This window comes from Erinaceus europaeus, chromosome 17, assembly GCF_950295315.1.
Source record: "Erinaceus europaeus chromosome 17, mEriEur2.1, whole genome shotgun sequence".
Classification (NCBI taxonomy): Eukaryota; Metazoa; Chordata; class Mammalia; order Eulipotyphla; family Erinaceidae; genus Erinaceus; species Erinaceus europaeus.
This window is the reverse complement of record NC_080178.1, coordinates 9,175,172-9,189,971: the sequence shown is the minus strand read 5'-3', so window position 1 is coordinate 9,189,971 and position 14,800 is coordinate 9,175,172. Positions and strand designations below refer to the sequence as shown.

General features: G+C 46.1%; 1 protein-coding gene across 2 annotated transcripts in view; it reads left to right on the top strand.

Annotated features, from left to right (window-relative positions):
• The window catches only part of PATL1 (PAT1 homolog 1, processing body mRNA decay factor), a 52,940-nt gene that overhangs the window by 19,608 nt on the left and 18,532 nt on the right, over positions 1 to 14,800 (top strand). For both annotated transcript variants that reach the window (XM_007519504.3, XM_060176249.1), the window contains exons 3-10: positions 1,344 to 1,561; positions 2,187 to 2,267; positions 3,630 to 3,824; positions 4,830 to 4,931; positions 5,882 to 5,971; positions 6,183 to 6,403; positions 9,754 to 9,843; positions 13,841 to 14,021. In XM_007519504.3, the coding sequence (XP_007519566.1) occupies positions 1,344 to 1,561; positions 2,187 to 2,267; positions 3,630 to 3,824; positions 4,830 to 4,931; positions 5,882 to 5,971; positions 6,183 to 6,403; positions 9,754 to 9,843; positions 13,841 to 14,021 (1,178 nt within the window). The remainder of the gene's footprint in view (positions 1 to 1,343; positions 1,562 to 2,186; positions 2,268 to 3,629; positions 3,825 to 4,829; positions 4,932 to 5,881; positions 5,972 to 6,182; positions 6,404 to 9,753; positions 9,844 to 13,840; positions 14,022 to 14,800) is intronic.

Genomic DNA, 14,800 nt, shown 5'->3' with positions numbered 1-14,800 from the left:
TCCCAAACAGCCAGGCTCTTTTCACAGTGCTAGATGGAATAAAGACTCGTCACCCGGCCTGTGCTGGATTAGCACAGTCAACGGCCAAGCCTTTCCCGCTACGAGACAAGTTCTCAAGATCTTCCCGCACAGTCATCACCGCCCAGCTATCATCCACATTGGTCTCCAGCTCCCACTGACTCTGTGCTCGGAGAAACTAAGATGGAACTTTCGGAAAGCAAACTGGCGTCTGTTCAGTGATCTTACCAACAAATCTATTCCTGCAATTCCAATTAACTCTATCCCCTCTGAAGATTCCTACAGGCGCTTCCGCCAAGCCATCTTCAAAGCAGCTTCCCAAGCCATTCCTCATGGGAGACGTGCTAACTATATGCCTTGTCTTGATGCTGAATACGAGCAACTACTAAAGCAGTATGATGAGTCGGGCGACCCAGATGTGGCTGACCATCTCATTGCCTCCCTGGATGCAGCACACCAAGCCCGCTGGCAACAACTCACGGAAAGTCTGAACTTCACCCACTCAAGTAGGAAGGCCTGGAAGCTTCTTCACAGACTGGGTGCCGGTAGCCAACCCCCTCCCGTCTCCCATCCTCTCGTATCTCCAAACTCAGTGGCCAGTCACCTAACTCAAGTTGGACGTGCTAAGATCGACCCAGTCTGGAAAAGAGAAATTTCCCACGAGTGGTCATCCCACTTCCAGTTATCTTGTCCATCTCCAAAACTCTCTCCCTTTACACTGTCTGAACTGGAAGACGCTTTGAAGAGGGTTAAACCTGGAACAGCTGCTGGCTATGATAACATCACCCCAGAACTCATTCTTAACCTGGGTCCCACGGCAAAGAAGTGGATCTTTTTCATTAATAATAAATAAATAAAATAGTAGGGAAAAAAAGACACCTGCAGGCAGACCTGCTTCACCTGCAAGTTGGGAGCCAGGGGCGTGAACCTGGATCCTTGCATTGGTTCTCTCGCTTAGTACTGTGTGCACATAACCCAGTGCACCACCTCCCGGCCCCCTGAAATGTAATTTCTTTTTTTTTTAATAGTTATTTATTTATTCTCTTTTGTTGCCCTTGTTTTTTATTGTTGTAGTTCTTATTGCTGTTGTTGTTATTGTTGTTGGATAGGACAGAGAGAAATGGAGAGAGGAGGGGAAGACAGAGGGGGAGAGAAAGACACCTGCAAACCTGCTTCACCGCCTGTGAAGCGACTCACCTGCAGGTGGGGAGCCGGGGGCTCGAACCAGGATCCTTGAGCCGGTCCTTGCACTTTGCACCACGTGCGCTTAACCCATTGCGCTACCGCCCAAATCCCATAATTCCTTTTTGATAATTGTCTTGTAGATGATGATTGGCAAGAAGCACATGAGCGCCTGGCTGAACTGGAAGAGAAGCTGCCAGTGGCGGCTACTGAACAAACAGGCAATGGAGAACAAGATGAGATGGACCTGCTGGGCGACCACGAGGAGAACCTGGCTGAGCGGCTGAGTAAGATGGTCATCGAGAATGAACTGGAGGACCCAGCAATCATGACAGCAGTGCAGACCAGGCCAGTTTTGCAAGTGAGTAAGTTACTCCGATTTGAGAACGATATAGCAGTGATAATTCAAGTGAACTGTTGAATTGTTGTGATCTTATGTTCTAATTTATCAGCACAAGAGAGCGAGAGAAGAGAACAAAAGAGATGGGAAAAGGCAGAGAACTAGAACTGTCACATGTGATGTGATGCTGGCAGTCAAGCTTAAGATCCCACGCTCCCTGACTGAGCACTCGAACCACTGTTCTGTTTCACCTTGCAGGTCATTAGGTTTTGTGATCTGGTGGTCTGGGAGGTGGCACGGTAGATAAAGCCTCGGACTCTCAAGCATGAGGTCACAAGTTCCATCCCCGGCAGCACATGTGCCAGAGTGATGTCTGGTTCTTTCTCCCTCCTCCTATCTTTCTCATAAATAAAGTTAAAAAAAATACTTTATTTAAAAAAAAAAGAAAAAGTTTTGTGATCTGATTTTGTCTGCTATAGTGAGGAAATTGCACATGCCCTGGGAAATTGATGTAATTTCCAATGATAGCCTGTCTACAGAGACTTCTGAAGCCTTGTTCACAGGGGGTTGGGGGGGCAAGCAGCCCGATCATGCAGAGAGCCCACACTGCTCTAAACCTCGTGTGTGTGTTTCCCTTTCTCCTTAGCCCCAACCAGGAAGTCTCAGTTCCAGCATCTGGGATGGGTCTGAAGTTCTGAGACGTATCCGAGAACCACTGCTTGCTCAGGTATCAAACATTTTTCTCTTTCTGTAAACTTCCTCATCTCTGAAAGTTTCAAGTTTTCTCCTGCTGCCGCCCTCCCCTCCCTGAGTGTATCTGTCCCTTGCCAGGACTGTGTTCATTAACTCTGCCCTGCACTCGTGGCTATAACTGCTGGCTGAACCCACATGCCATAGTGCTCACTTGACTGGGCTCTGTTTTGGAAAGGTTGAGATGGGGTGAATGGAACTCCAATTTAAGTCAGTTCTAGGCAGAATTCTAGAAGTGGACAACAACCGAGCGTTGTCAGTGACTGGGGGGTGGTGGGAGGGAGTGACTAAAGGCTTAAATAGTATGAAGGAGGTGGGGAGGGTTGGGCAGTTCTTTATCTCAGTTGTGGTGGATTCGTGGGTTTAACAAAACTCAGAACTAGTGATCTGGGAAGTGGCGCAGTAAAGCTTTGGACTCTCAAGCATGAGGTCCCGAGTTCGATCCCCAGCAGCACATGTGCCAGAGTGATGTCTGCTTCTTTCTCTCTCCTCCTCTCTTTCTCATAAATAAAATCTTTAAAAACAAAAACAAAAACAACTACATTTTAGAGAGTACATTTTGCTAGCTGGGAGATCTCTCTCTCTCTTTTTTTACCAGAGCACTGCTCAGCTCTGGTTTATGATGGTGGTTGAACCTGGGACTTGGAAGGCTCAGCATGAAAGTCTCTTTGCATAACCATTATGCTATTTACCCCCACCCACCCGATAGGAACTTTAAAATATAATTCAGGTTTTTTGGGGGGAGGTGAGGGGCATCCGTAGAGATTGCTGAAACAGGCCAGGAGGTGACCTACCTGGTTAAACATGCACACTACAGTGGGCAGTGACATGGGTTCAAGCCCCTGGTCCCACCTGCAGGGCGTGGGAGCTTCATGAGAGGTGAAACAGGCCTGCAGGTGTCTATCTCGTTCCCTCTCTATCTCCCCCTTCCTTTTCAATTTCTGTCTCTATCCAGTAGTAAATAAATAAATAAGAGAGAGTGGGGGTCGGGCGCTAGTGCATCTGGTTAAAGCGCACATGGCGCAAAATGCAAGGACCTGTGTAAGGATTTCAGTTCGAGCCCCCTGCTTCCCACCTGCAGGGTAGTCGCTTCACAGGTGGTGAAGCAGGTCTGCAGGTGTCTAGCTTTCTCTCCCCCTCTGTCTTCCCCTCCTGTCTCCATGTCTCTCTGTCCTATCCAACAATGACTACATCAGTAACAACAACAATAATAACTACAACAGTAAAACAACAAGGGCAACAAAAGGGAAAATAAATATATATTAAAAAAAGAGATTACTGAAACAGTCGTGTAAGTTCATTTTCTCTCTTTGCCCCCCCCCCCAACTTTGTCAAACAGGAAATGCCCACGGTGTCTGTCTTGGAATATGCCTTGCCTCAGAGGCCTCCCCAGGGCCCAGAAGACGACCGCGACCTTTCTGAGCGCGCGTTGCCAAGGCGGTCCACCTCACCTGTCATTGGGAGTCCTCCTGTCCGAGCTGTCCCCATAGGCACCCCGCCTAAGCAGATGGCCACACCCAGCTTCAACCAGCAGGTACCTGTCATGAGCAGGCACTCAGCCCAGGATGTTGGGAATCTGGGCAAAACTATCTGGACAAGGTGCGACGCTGGGAGGAGGGTGGAAGTTTTGGGTAGACTTTTAATTAGAAGAAAGGAAAAAAAAAAAAGGTCAATTAGAGAAGATAGTACAAATAAAGAGACACATTTCCCTAACGCCTTTTGCTGCTGCCGCTGCTGCTACTGCTGCTGCTGCTGCTACTGTTGCTGCTGCTGCCTTTTAATCGGGGGAGAAAGAGGGGAGTTAAACACAGTTAGCGTATACATCCTTTCAAGTGTTTCGGGGTTTTTGGGTTTTTTTTTTTGTTTTTGGTTTTTGTTTTTTTTTTTTGCTGGCTGCCCAAAACATTGGCAGAGAGGCAACTGAAAGCTGGGGGGGAGCGGGAACACACAGCACTGTCCACATCCCTTTTTACCTTTAAGATATCCCTGCTTTCCCTAGAGCCTGTGCAGTCGTGTTCCATAGACTTCCCTCCACCTGAAACCAGCAGCTGAAAAGGAAGGCCAATTTGGAAGGTATGGGGGGAGGGTGGTGTTGGTATGGCCTAGTTAGGACCAGTACCCCATGAAACGGAGTCACAATGTTTCACGAAAGAGCTGAGCATGGCGGCCATATCACAGGGGCTCCAGAATAGGACTTAGTCACCCCCTCCAGCTTTCTTACCATTCCTTCTCCCTCATTGCTACCAAACTATATCCACTTGGAGAGAATTGGCGAGTCAGAGTATCCAGGTCGTATGGAAGGGTGGGGATAACTGGAGAATGAGCTCAGTCTTCTTCAGTTAAAAGTGGCACATGGTTTGGTATTGGTGAGAGCCGGTGACCAAAGGTTCTGCCTCTGAAGCCATAGATAAGAGCATTCGCTTAGAAGTAGGGCTTTGCACTGAGTTCTGTGTCTCTACCAGTACTAGAGGGGAGGGAGAGTAGGTAGAGGAAAAACCGGCTTCACTGAGTGTAGTTGTTCATATGTTTATCCTAATAGATTCTGTGCCCAAAGCCAGTCCATGTTCGCCCCCCGATGCCACCACGTTATCCTGCTCCCTATGGTGAGAGGATGTCTCCAAACCAGCTCTGCAGTGTCCCAGTAAGTGACTTTCTATCTGCCCTGTGTTTTCCTCTCCCAGCCTGTCTGACCATTACTGCTAGGCCTCAGTAGCTATTTCCTAGACTGTCCATGTTTTATAATCGCCATACTTGAATTTCTGGAATTTTTATGAGTCCCAGGTGAGGACCTGGTTCATTGTTTTGTTTCTTAACTCTTGTCTTTAAAAACGTAAACTCGGTGGGGCTGGGTGGTGGTGCACCTGGTTGAGTGTACGTGTTACAATGCTCAAGGACCCAGGTTCAAGTCCCCAGTCCCCGCCTGCAAGGGGAAAGCTTCACAAGTGGTGAAGCAGTGCTGTAGGTGTCTGTCTGTCTCTCTTTCTCTCTACCCCACCCTTCCCTCTCCATTTCTGGCTGTTTCTATCCAATAAACACATAAAGATAATAAAATTAAAAAAAAAAAAAAAAAACAAACTCGGGAGTCGGGTGGTAGCACGGTGGGTTAAGCGCACGTGGCACAAAGCGCAAGGACCGGCGCAAGGATCCCGGTTAAAGCCCCCGGCTCCACACCTGCAATGTAGTCGCTTCACAAGCAGTGAAGCAGGTCTGTAGGTTTCTGTCTTTCTCTCCCCCGTCTTCCCCTCCTCTCTCCATTTTTCTCTGTCCTATCCAACAACGATGGCATCAATAACAACAATAAAACAATAAGGGCAACAAAAGTGAATAAGTAAGTAAATAAATAAATAAACCCTAAACTCAGAGTAATCATCTCGTTTCTCGCTGCTTCCGTCTTTCTTTCTGTTATGTGATCCTAGTGCTTCAGAATTTCTAGCATTATTCTCCTATCTCCCTTCAAGGAACACATTGATTATACAATTTGTGAGAGTTTATGTGCAAAGTTAGTCTCCATTTCTATTAAGTTTTCTTAGACTGATGTGCCTGATTCACAGTGTGGTTTTTTTTTTTCTTTTTCTTTTTTCTCTCCCTTAGAACTCTTCTCTGCTGGGTCACCCGTTCCCTCCTAATGTCCCTCCAGTTCTCAGCCCCCTCCAGAGAGCACAGCTCCTTGGAGGAGCACAGGTAAGCCTGTAATTAGCACAGTACATAGAGAGCTCTGTTCCTTTCCTAAGGTTTATTAGATGACAGCCCCTTATTTTGCTGTTAATCACTGTTAATCCTCATTTACAAAGGGGGGGGAGTTATAGATGGAGATAGTGTTTACATTTGCTTGGCTAAAAGCAGAAGGAGTTGCTGATTACCAGAAACTAAGATCACGCCCTTTCTTTTATAGCTACAGCCTGGACGGATGTCTCCCAGCCAGTTCGCACGGGTCCCTGGATTTGTCGGTAGCCCACTTGCTGCCATGAACTCCAAGCTGCTGCAAGGGCGAGTTGGGCAGATGCTTCCTCCAGCACCAGGCTTCCGTGCCTTCTTCAGTGCTCCACCCCCCGCCACGCCACCCCCTCCACAGCAGCACCCCACCGGCCCAGGACCTCACCTGCAAAACCTACGGTATCAAAACCTGCGTCCCTGTTAACCACTGTCAGCTGGGTCTCTTGAGCATTGACGCTCGGCGTTGTGATTAGAAATTTGATGGGCACGTGATCTCTCTGGAGCTGTTGGTGGATCCTCAGTTACTAAGCACAAAGACCACAGGCTCTGTCAGTCACATCTCGCTTGAATCCTGCGCTTCCTGCGTACATCGGCATAGTACTAGTCCATCTCCTTTTGTTTCTTAAGTTTCTTGTGCCTCACTTGATACCTGTCTTACAAACACCTACATGTATAGACGAACAGTGCTTGTCACTTCACAGTAGCTACAGTACGCTAAGGATAGAACTAGAGATGCTGAGAAGCCAGCTGACTTCAGTCTGGCCCAGTTGTTTTCCATCTACTCTCTGGTTTTATAATAAAGGGGTTTCAAGGGAGTCTAGCAGTAGCACAGTGGGTTAAGCGCACATGGCGTCAAGCGCAAGGACCGGTGTAAGGATCCCAGCTCCCCACCTGCAGGGGGGTCACTTCACAAGCGGTGAAGCAGGTCTGCAGGTGTCTTATCTTTCTCTCCCCCTCTCTGTCTTCCCCTCCTCTCTCCAGTTCTCTCTGTCCTATCCAACAACAGCAATGACAACAATAACAACAATAATAAGAGTAATAAAATGGGAAATATGGCCCCCAGGAGCAGTGGGTTCATAGTGCAGGCACTGAGCTCCAGCAATTATCCTGGAGGCAAAAAAAAAGGGGGGGGGGGTTCGAGAATGTTCCTGCTCCAGTGAAATTATATCAGTCAGAATTCTGTAGAGAAATCCAAGCACTGAGGTGTGTGCTTATGGAAAGATTTTTCTTTTTTTTCTTTTAGTTTATTTAATATTTATTTTCCCTTTTGTTGCCTTTGTTTTATTGTTGTAGTTATTGATGTTGTCATTGTTGGATAGGACAGAGAGACATGGAGAGAGGAGGGGAAGACAGAGGGGGAGAGAAAGACAGACACCTACAGACCTGCTTCACCATTTGTGAGGCGACTCCCCTGCAGGTGGGAGCTGGGGGCTGGAACCCGGATCCTCACGCAGGTCCTTGTGCTTCTCGCCACATGCTTTTAACCCACTGCGCTACCTCCCGACTCCCTATTTTTTTTTTCACTATGTGCTATTAACCTGGTGCGCCACCACCCGGCCCCCCTAATTTATTTATTTTTAATGATAGAGAGACACAGCAACCAGAGCACTGCTCAGCTCTGGCTCATGGTGTAGGGGATTGAACCTGGGAATTTGGAGTCTCAGATGAAAATTTTGCATAACAATTATGCTGTCTTCCCAGCCCAGAGATTTTTTTTTTTCTTTATTTGATAGTACAGAGAGAATTTGAGAGGGGAGTGACACCTATAGTATTTGCTTCACCACTCATGAAGCTTCCCCCTTGCAGATGGCAAGGGGAGGACTCGAACCCGACTCCTTGTGCCTGGTAATGTCTGTGCTATACTGAGTGCACCACCACCCAGCCCCACAATATTTATTTTAAAGAATGAGGACATGATTTTTGTGAGGGCTGCCAAGTCCAAGATCTTGTAGGACAGACCAGTAGTCAGAAAATTCAGGTAAGAGTTGAAATTGCAATCTTAAACTCAGGCAGGACTTATGTTTCCCGATCTCAAACCACATATATATATATATATATATATATATATGTAATTTTTTTTTAACTTTAAAGGCAGTCATCTGACTGGGTGAGGTCTGCCTTACATGAACAATGGTATTTTTTATCCTTAATAAGGATTCTATGTGTTAATAACATCTACAAAATGCCTTCATAGTAACATCTAGATTATAATGCTTTAGCTTATAATGCTTTTGTTGTTATTTTCCCTGTTCTTTGTTCTGTTTTTTTTTTATATTTATTTATTCCCTTTTGTTACCCTTGTTGTTCTATTGTTATAGTTGTCATTGTTGTCATCGTTGTTGGATAGGACAGAAAAATGGAGAGAGGAGAGAAAGACAGGTACCTGCAGACCTGCTTCACCATTTGTGAAGGGACTCCCCTGCAGGTGGGGAGCTAGAGGCTCGAACTGGGATCCTTCCTCCAGTCCTTGCACTTTGTGCTTAACCTGCTGTGCTATCGCCCGACCCCCTGTTTTGTTTTTTTTCCACCAGGGTTACTGCTGGGACTGTACCTGCCTCCACCACTCAGTGGCCATGTTTTTTCCTTTTTATTTATTAGAGGGAGTGAGGTAGAAAGAGCTGTTTGTTTTTTTTTTAATTTTCCCTTTTGTTGCCCTTGTTGTTTTTTGTTGTTGTTGTAGTTATTATTGTTGTTATTGATGTCATTGTTGTTAGATAGGATGGAGAGAGATGGGGAAGACAGAGGGGGAAGAGAAAGATAGACACCTGCAGACCTGCTTCACCGCTTGTGAAGCGACTCCCTTGCAGGTGGGGAGCCGGGGGCTCGAACCAGAATCCTTAAGCTGGTCCTTGCACTTTACGCCACGTGTGCTTAACCTGTTGCACTATGCCGGACTCCCGAAAGAGAGTTTTTTTTTTTAAATTTATTATTGGATAGAGAGAAATAAGAGGGGGAGGGGAGATAGAGAAAGGTAGAGATACACCTGCAACCCTCCTTCACCACATGTGAAGTTTTGGCCCTACAGGTGGGGACCAAAGTTTTGAATGTGTATGCTTAACCACTGCCTGGCCCCGAGAGACTTCTCTGACAGTGTTCCACCACTCTTGAAGCTTCCCCCATGCAGGTGGGGGCTGTAAGCCAGAGTGCAGTTCCTTACCCATGTTAATATGTGTACTTTCAGGTGCGCCACACCCCCAGCCCCTGGAATAGTGTTTGATCAAATTGGTGGACTCCCTAGCTTAGTCAGAATGACAGAGAAAATTAACCATGACACATAGATTTTTTTTTTCCCCACCAAGGTTTAATGCCTGCACAGTGAATCCACCACTCCTGGCAAGCTTTTACTTTCTTTTCTTGACAGGACAGAGAGAAATTGAAAAGGGAGGAAAAGATGGACATCTGTAGACTTGCTTCACTGCTTATGAAAATTCTCCCCCTGCAAGTAGGGGCTCAGACCCGGGTCCTCACTCATATATCTGTTTCGAGACTTCTGCTTAACAGACAGAAACAAATAGAAAAAGAACACTGCTAGCTACTGTCCATTCACTCAGATTTTATGATTATCTAGTTGAAAATTGTCCCCTGGGTGACATAGAAGCACTGCAGTCTTTCCTTGTAAAAGATTCCCGCAGAATAGGCTGCCACATTCCTTTAGGTGGAACTGTTTGAGCATTCTGTGCTGACGGCATCTTTCACCATTTCATATCATCAGACTGACAGAATCCGTTACTGTTTTCCGTTCTCCTTAGATCTCAGGCCCCTATGTTTAGACCAGACACCACTCACCTCCATCCACAACATCGGCGACTCTTGCATCAGAGACAGCAACAGAATCGGAAGTAAGTACTCATCCTCCTCCTCTATGGTTTCTCGGTTCTTTTCATTTTAACAGTGTAACAGGTCCTGCTCATTTATTTCACTTTTTAGTGAATTTAATTAGCATAAAGGTTATTCTGTCAGCAAAGGCAGTTCACATATATGCCGTCATCCTGATAATACTAATTCGGGGGAGTTGTGCGGTAGCGCAGCGGGTTAAGCGCACGTGACGCAAAGCACAAGGACTGGCGTAGGGATCCCGGTTCAAGCCCCCGGCTCCCCACCTGCAGGGGAGTCGCTTCACAAGCAGTGAAGCAGGTCTGCAGGTGTCTGTCTTTCTCTTCCCATCTCTGTCTTCCCCTCCTCTCTCCCTTTCTCTCTGTCCTAGTCAACAACGATGACATCAATAACAACAACAGTAATAACTACGACAATAAAACAAGGGCAACAAAAGGAAATAAATAAATATTTTTTTAAATGCTAATTTGGAGGAGGAGTGGGAAACTAAACCAGGGCCTCATACATGCAAGGCATGCGCGCGGACACTGAGCCCTGTCTTCATCCCTGAGACTGACTCACTCCTGACCAGGTTCTTGCTCTTAACTACTTTCTGTTGACCATTTTACTTCACAAGTATCCTTAAAACACAGTAACTAACCTTATACTAGGACTTTACCTAAAGCCATTATTCTTGCCTCTAATAATATACGGAAAATACAAAACATACAGGAAATGACTAGTATATTTGACTGTATCAAAATAGGAAATTTTGGTGCCTAAAGTTAGCAGTGTGATGCTGTGTTACTAACGGCAAACACTGAGGAACGTGAGGAAGTACTGGCTATGTCTGCTATTTTGATAGTGTTTATTATATCACTGGCATTTGCAGATGTTCACATATCAGACTATGCGTTAAATATGTTCAGTTCCCTATATCAGTTAGGTCTTGACAGTTTTTTAAAATATTTATTCCTTTTTATAGCCCTTGTTTTATTGTTGCAGTTATTATTGATGTTACTGTTGTTGGATAGGACAGAGAGAAATGGACGGAGGAGGGGTTAGACAGAGAGGGGGAGAGAAAGATAGACACCTGCTGACCTACTTCACCGCCTGTGAAGTGACTCCCTGCAGGTGGGGAGCTGGGGGCTTGAACCGGGATCCTTAAGCCGGTCCTTACACTTTGTGCCACCTGCGCTTAGCCCGCTGCGCTATTGCCTGACTCCCGACAGTTTTAGATTTCTGGGTGGGTGGGAGTCGGGCGGTAGTGCAGCGGGTTAAGCACACATGGCACGAAGTACAAGGACCATTGTGAGGATCCCGGTTCAAGCCCCCGGCTCCCCACCTGCAGGAGAGTCGCTTCACAGGCGGTGGAACAGGTCTGCAAGTGTGTATCTTTCTCTCCCCCTCTCTGTCTTCCCCTCCTCTCTCCATTTCTCTCTGTCCTATCCAACAACGACGACATCAATAACAAAACAATTAATAACTACAACAATAATAAAAACAAGGGCAACAAAAAGGAAATAAATATTTTTTAAAAAATTTCTGGGTGGGTGTAGATAGCATAATGGTTAAGCAAAGAGACTCTCATGCCTGAGGCTCCAAACTCCCAGGTTCAATCCCCTGCACCACCTTAAACTAGAGCTGAGCAGTGCTCTGGTAAATATATATATAAATTTCTGTATAGCAAAAGACATCCTATACAAACGTATAATTCCCAATAGAGGAAATCTGTCTGATCATAAAAATGAAAAAATTTTCAAGCTCACTGGTAATCAGAAAACTGCAAATTAAAATGAGATGACCTTTTTACGTTGCTGATGATGGCTGATAAGAACAGAGGAGAGAATTTGGTAATAAATAATATTGAACATACAGATACATCGTATACTAGTAACTTGGCTTTTCTTTATGCCCTTGGTTATCCTGTCAGCCTGGATCAGTCATAAAGCATGTGGTTAAACAAGAACCAGGAATTAGGAAAGTGAGTAATAGGTTAAATGTGTGAGACCCAGCACCACATGAAATGGCAGAGTGGTGCTCTGGTGTCTTTCTCCTATCTTACAATTAAATGATAATAAGGAGACGAGCAGAAATATATGCATAACTATTTCCGTAAAACCTAGACACACACACATACTACAGAAGGACTGGGAAGCTAACACAGTGGTAGCACACCAAATTTACATGTCCAAGGCCCCAGCACACCGATACCCAAAGCTGAGCATTAAAACAGACTGTGAAATACTTGAAGACGGATGCCCAGCTAATGACATTTGTAGTTCAACATTTTAGGGGGACACAGCACAGGCAGGATAGACAGCTTTGTCTAGGAATTCAGAGACACTGGAAACTGGAGTCCAGAATCCAGAGAGGAGTAATAAGGTTTTCAGTGGCATACTAGCACTGGATTTTGTAACTTTAACATTACTCTTTGAAATTTAAGACAAATTTGGGCAAATTCTGTTGTAGTTGGGTGGTTGGTACGTGTGTGTTTACTAATATCGCCGAGCTGTTCTCTGTTATCTGAGTCATCTCATGACTTTGGAGTTATTAAGAAAAAGGAAGAAAAAAAAAAAGTATAAAGACTTAGAATCAAGTTGGCCTGTACTCAGATCTCTAACTGGCCATCAGGCCTGCAGCCTTTCACAGCAACTTGATTTCTTCTAGCCTCGACTTGTCTGCTGTGGAGAAGATGCGACTATTCCCGTAGTAAGGTGACTAGAGAGCGGATGCAAAAGTCCACAGAGACGAGCGCATGGCAAAGCACTCGGATTCTTTTCTCTTTCTTTCTTTCTTTTTTTTTTTTTTTTAAGATTTTATTTATTCATAAGGAATGATAGAAGAGAGTGTGGCCCAGGAGGTGGCGCAGTGGCTGAAGCTTTGCACTCTCAAGCATGAGGTCCTGAGTTTGATCCTCGGCAGCACATGTATCAGAAAGATGTCTAGTTCTTTCTCTCCTCCTTTCTCATTAATAGATAAATTAAAAAAAAAAAAAAAAAGAAAGAAAATAAATGATAGGAGAGAGAGAAAGAACCAGACATCACTCTGGTACATGTGCTGCCCAGGATTGAACTCGGGACCTTATGCTTGAGAGTCCAAAGCTTTATCCACTGTGCCACCTCTTGGACACACACTCGGATTCTTTATTTCCTTAGTTATGTATTTTGTAGCTCTTTCCTCTCAGATTTTGCTAAGATTCCAAGTTTTGGGCAAGTCGGGCAGCGGGATAAGCACATGTGGCACAAAGCACAAAAACCAGTGTAAGAATCCCAGGTCGAGCCCTGGTTCCCCACCTGCAAGGGAGTCACTTCACAAGTAGTAAAGCAAGTCTACAGGTATCTATCTTTCTCTCCCCTTCTCTGTCTTCCCCTCCTCTCTCTATTTCTCTCTGTCCTATCCAACAACAACAGCAATAACAACAAAGGCAACAAAAAGGAAAAAATAGCTTCCGGGAGCAGTGGATTCATAGTGCAGGCACCAAGCCCCAGCAGGGGTCGGGTGGTAGTGCAGTGGGTTAAGCGCACATGGTGCCAAGCACAAGGACCGATGTGAGGGTCCCGGTTCAAGCCCCTGGATCCCCACCTGCAGGGGAGTTGCTTCACAGGCGGTGAAGCAGGTCTGCAGGTGTCTTATCTTTCTCTCCCCCTCTCTGTCTTGCCCTCCTCTCTCCATTTCTCTCTGTCCTATCCAACAACGAAGGACATCAACAATAACAATAATAACCACAACAAGGCTACAACAGCAAGGGCAACAAAAAAGGGGGAAGGCAGGGAATGGCCTCCAGGAGCAGTGGATTCATGGTGCAGGCACTGAGCCCCAGCAATAACCCCGGAGGCAAAAAAAAAAAGAGAAAGATTTCAAGTTTTTAATCATCTTCAAACACAAGCAAAGGGAAGTCGTTTTTTAATTGGCCTGGTGTACTACAATTACACTTTGTATTCAGACCGACAATATCTCTGCTGTTACATGGTGTAACAGATGTCCCCACTTGAGTGAACGTGGTGTGTGTTTCTTTTGCAGTCAGCACCGGAATCTCAACGGCGCAGGAGACAGAGGAAGTCATCGGAGCAGCCACCAAGACCATCTCCGGAAGGACCCGTATGCCAACCTCATGTTGCAGCGGGAAAAGGACTGGGTGGCTAAGATCCAGATGATGCAGCTGCAGAGCACTGATCCCTACCTGGATGACTTTTATTACCAGGTCAGCGTTCTGTGCTACTCAGAAAGAGAGCAGTCTGTCCCCCTCCCCCAGCAAAGGCATTTCCCAAACGTGTTTGATACCATAAAATGTTGGAACCACTACAGCCCACAAGTGTATAATATTTTAACTCGGGTGGTAGGTAGCACAACAGGTTGAGTGCACATGGCGCAAAGCACAAGGACCGGCGTGAGGATCCTGGTTCCAGCCACTGGCTCCCCACCTGCAGGGGAGTCGCTTCACAGGCGGTGAAGCGGGTCTGCAGGTGTCTGTCTTTCTCTCCCCCCTCTCTCTGTCTTCCCCTCCTCTCTCCATTTCTCTCTGTCCTATCCAACAACATCAATAACTACAACAGCACTAATAGCTACAACAACGTTAAACAACAAGGGCAACAAAATGGGAAAAAATAGCCTCCAGGAGTAGTGGATGCATGGTGTGGGCACCGAACCCCAGCAATAACCTTGGAGGCAAAGAAAAAAAACAGGAGGGGTGGCTCAGTGGTAGAACATGAGATTTGCATGCATTCATGAGGCCCCCACATTCAGTGTCCAATACCATTTATGCCAGCCAGACAGTACTAACCCCCCTCCTGTGAAATAAAAAGTAAACAGGGTCCAGATGGTGTCGCACCCCCACAGAGTGTACACACTACAGTGCTCAGGGATCCAAGTTCAAGCTCCTGGTCCCCACCTGCAGGGGGAGGTTTCCCAAGCTGTGAAGCTGTATTGTAGGGGTGTGCCTCTCTCACACTCCTCCCTCCCAAGTTCTCGCTGTCTATATCC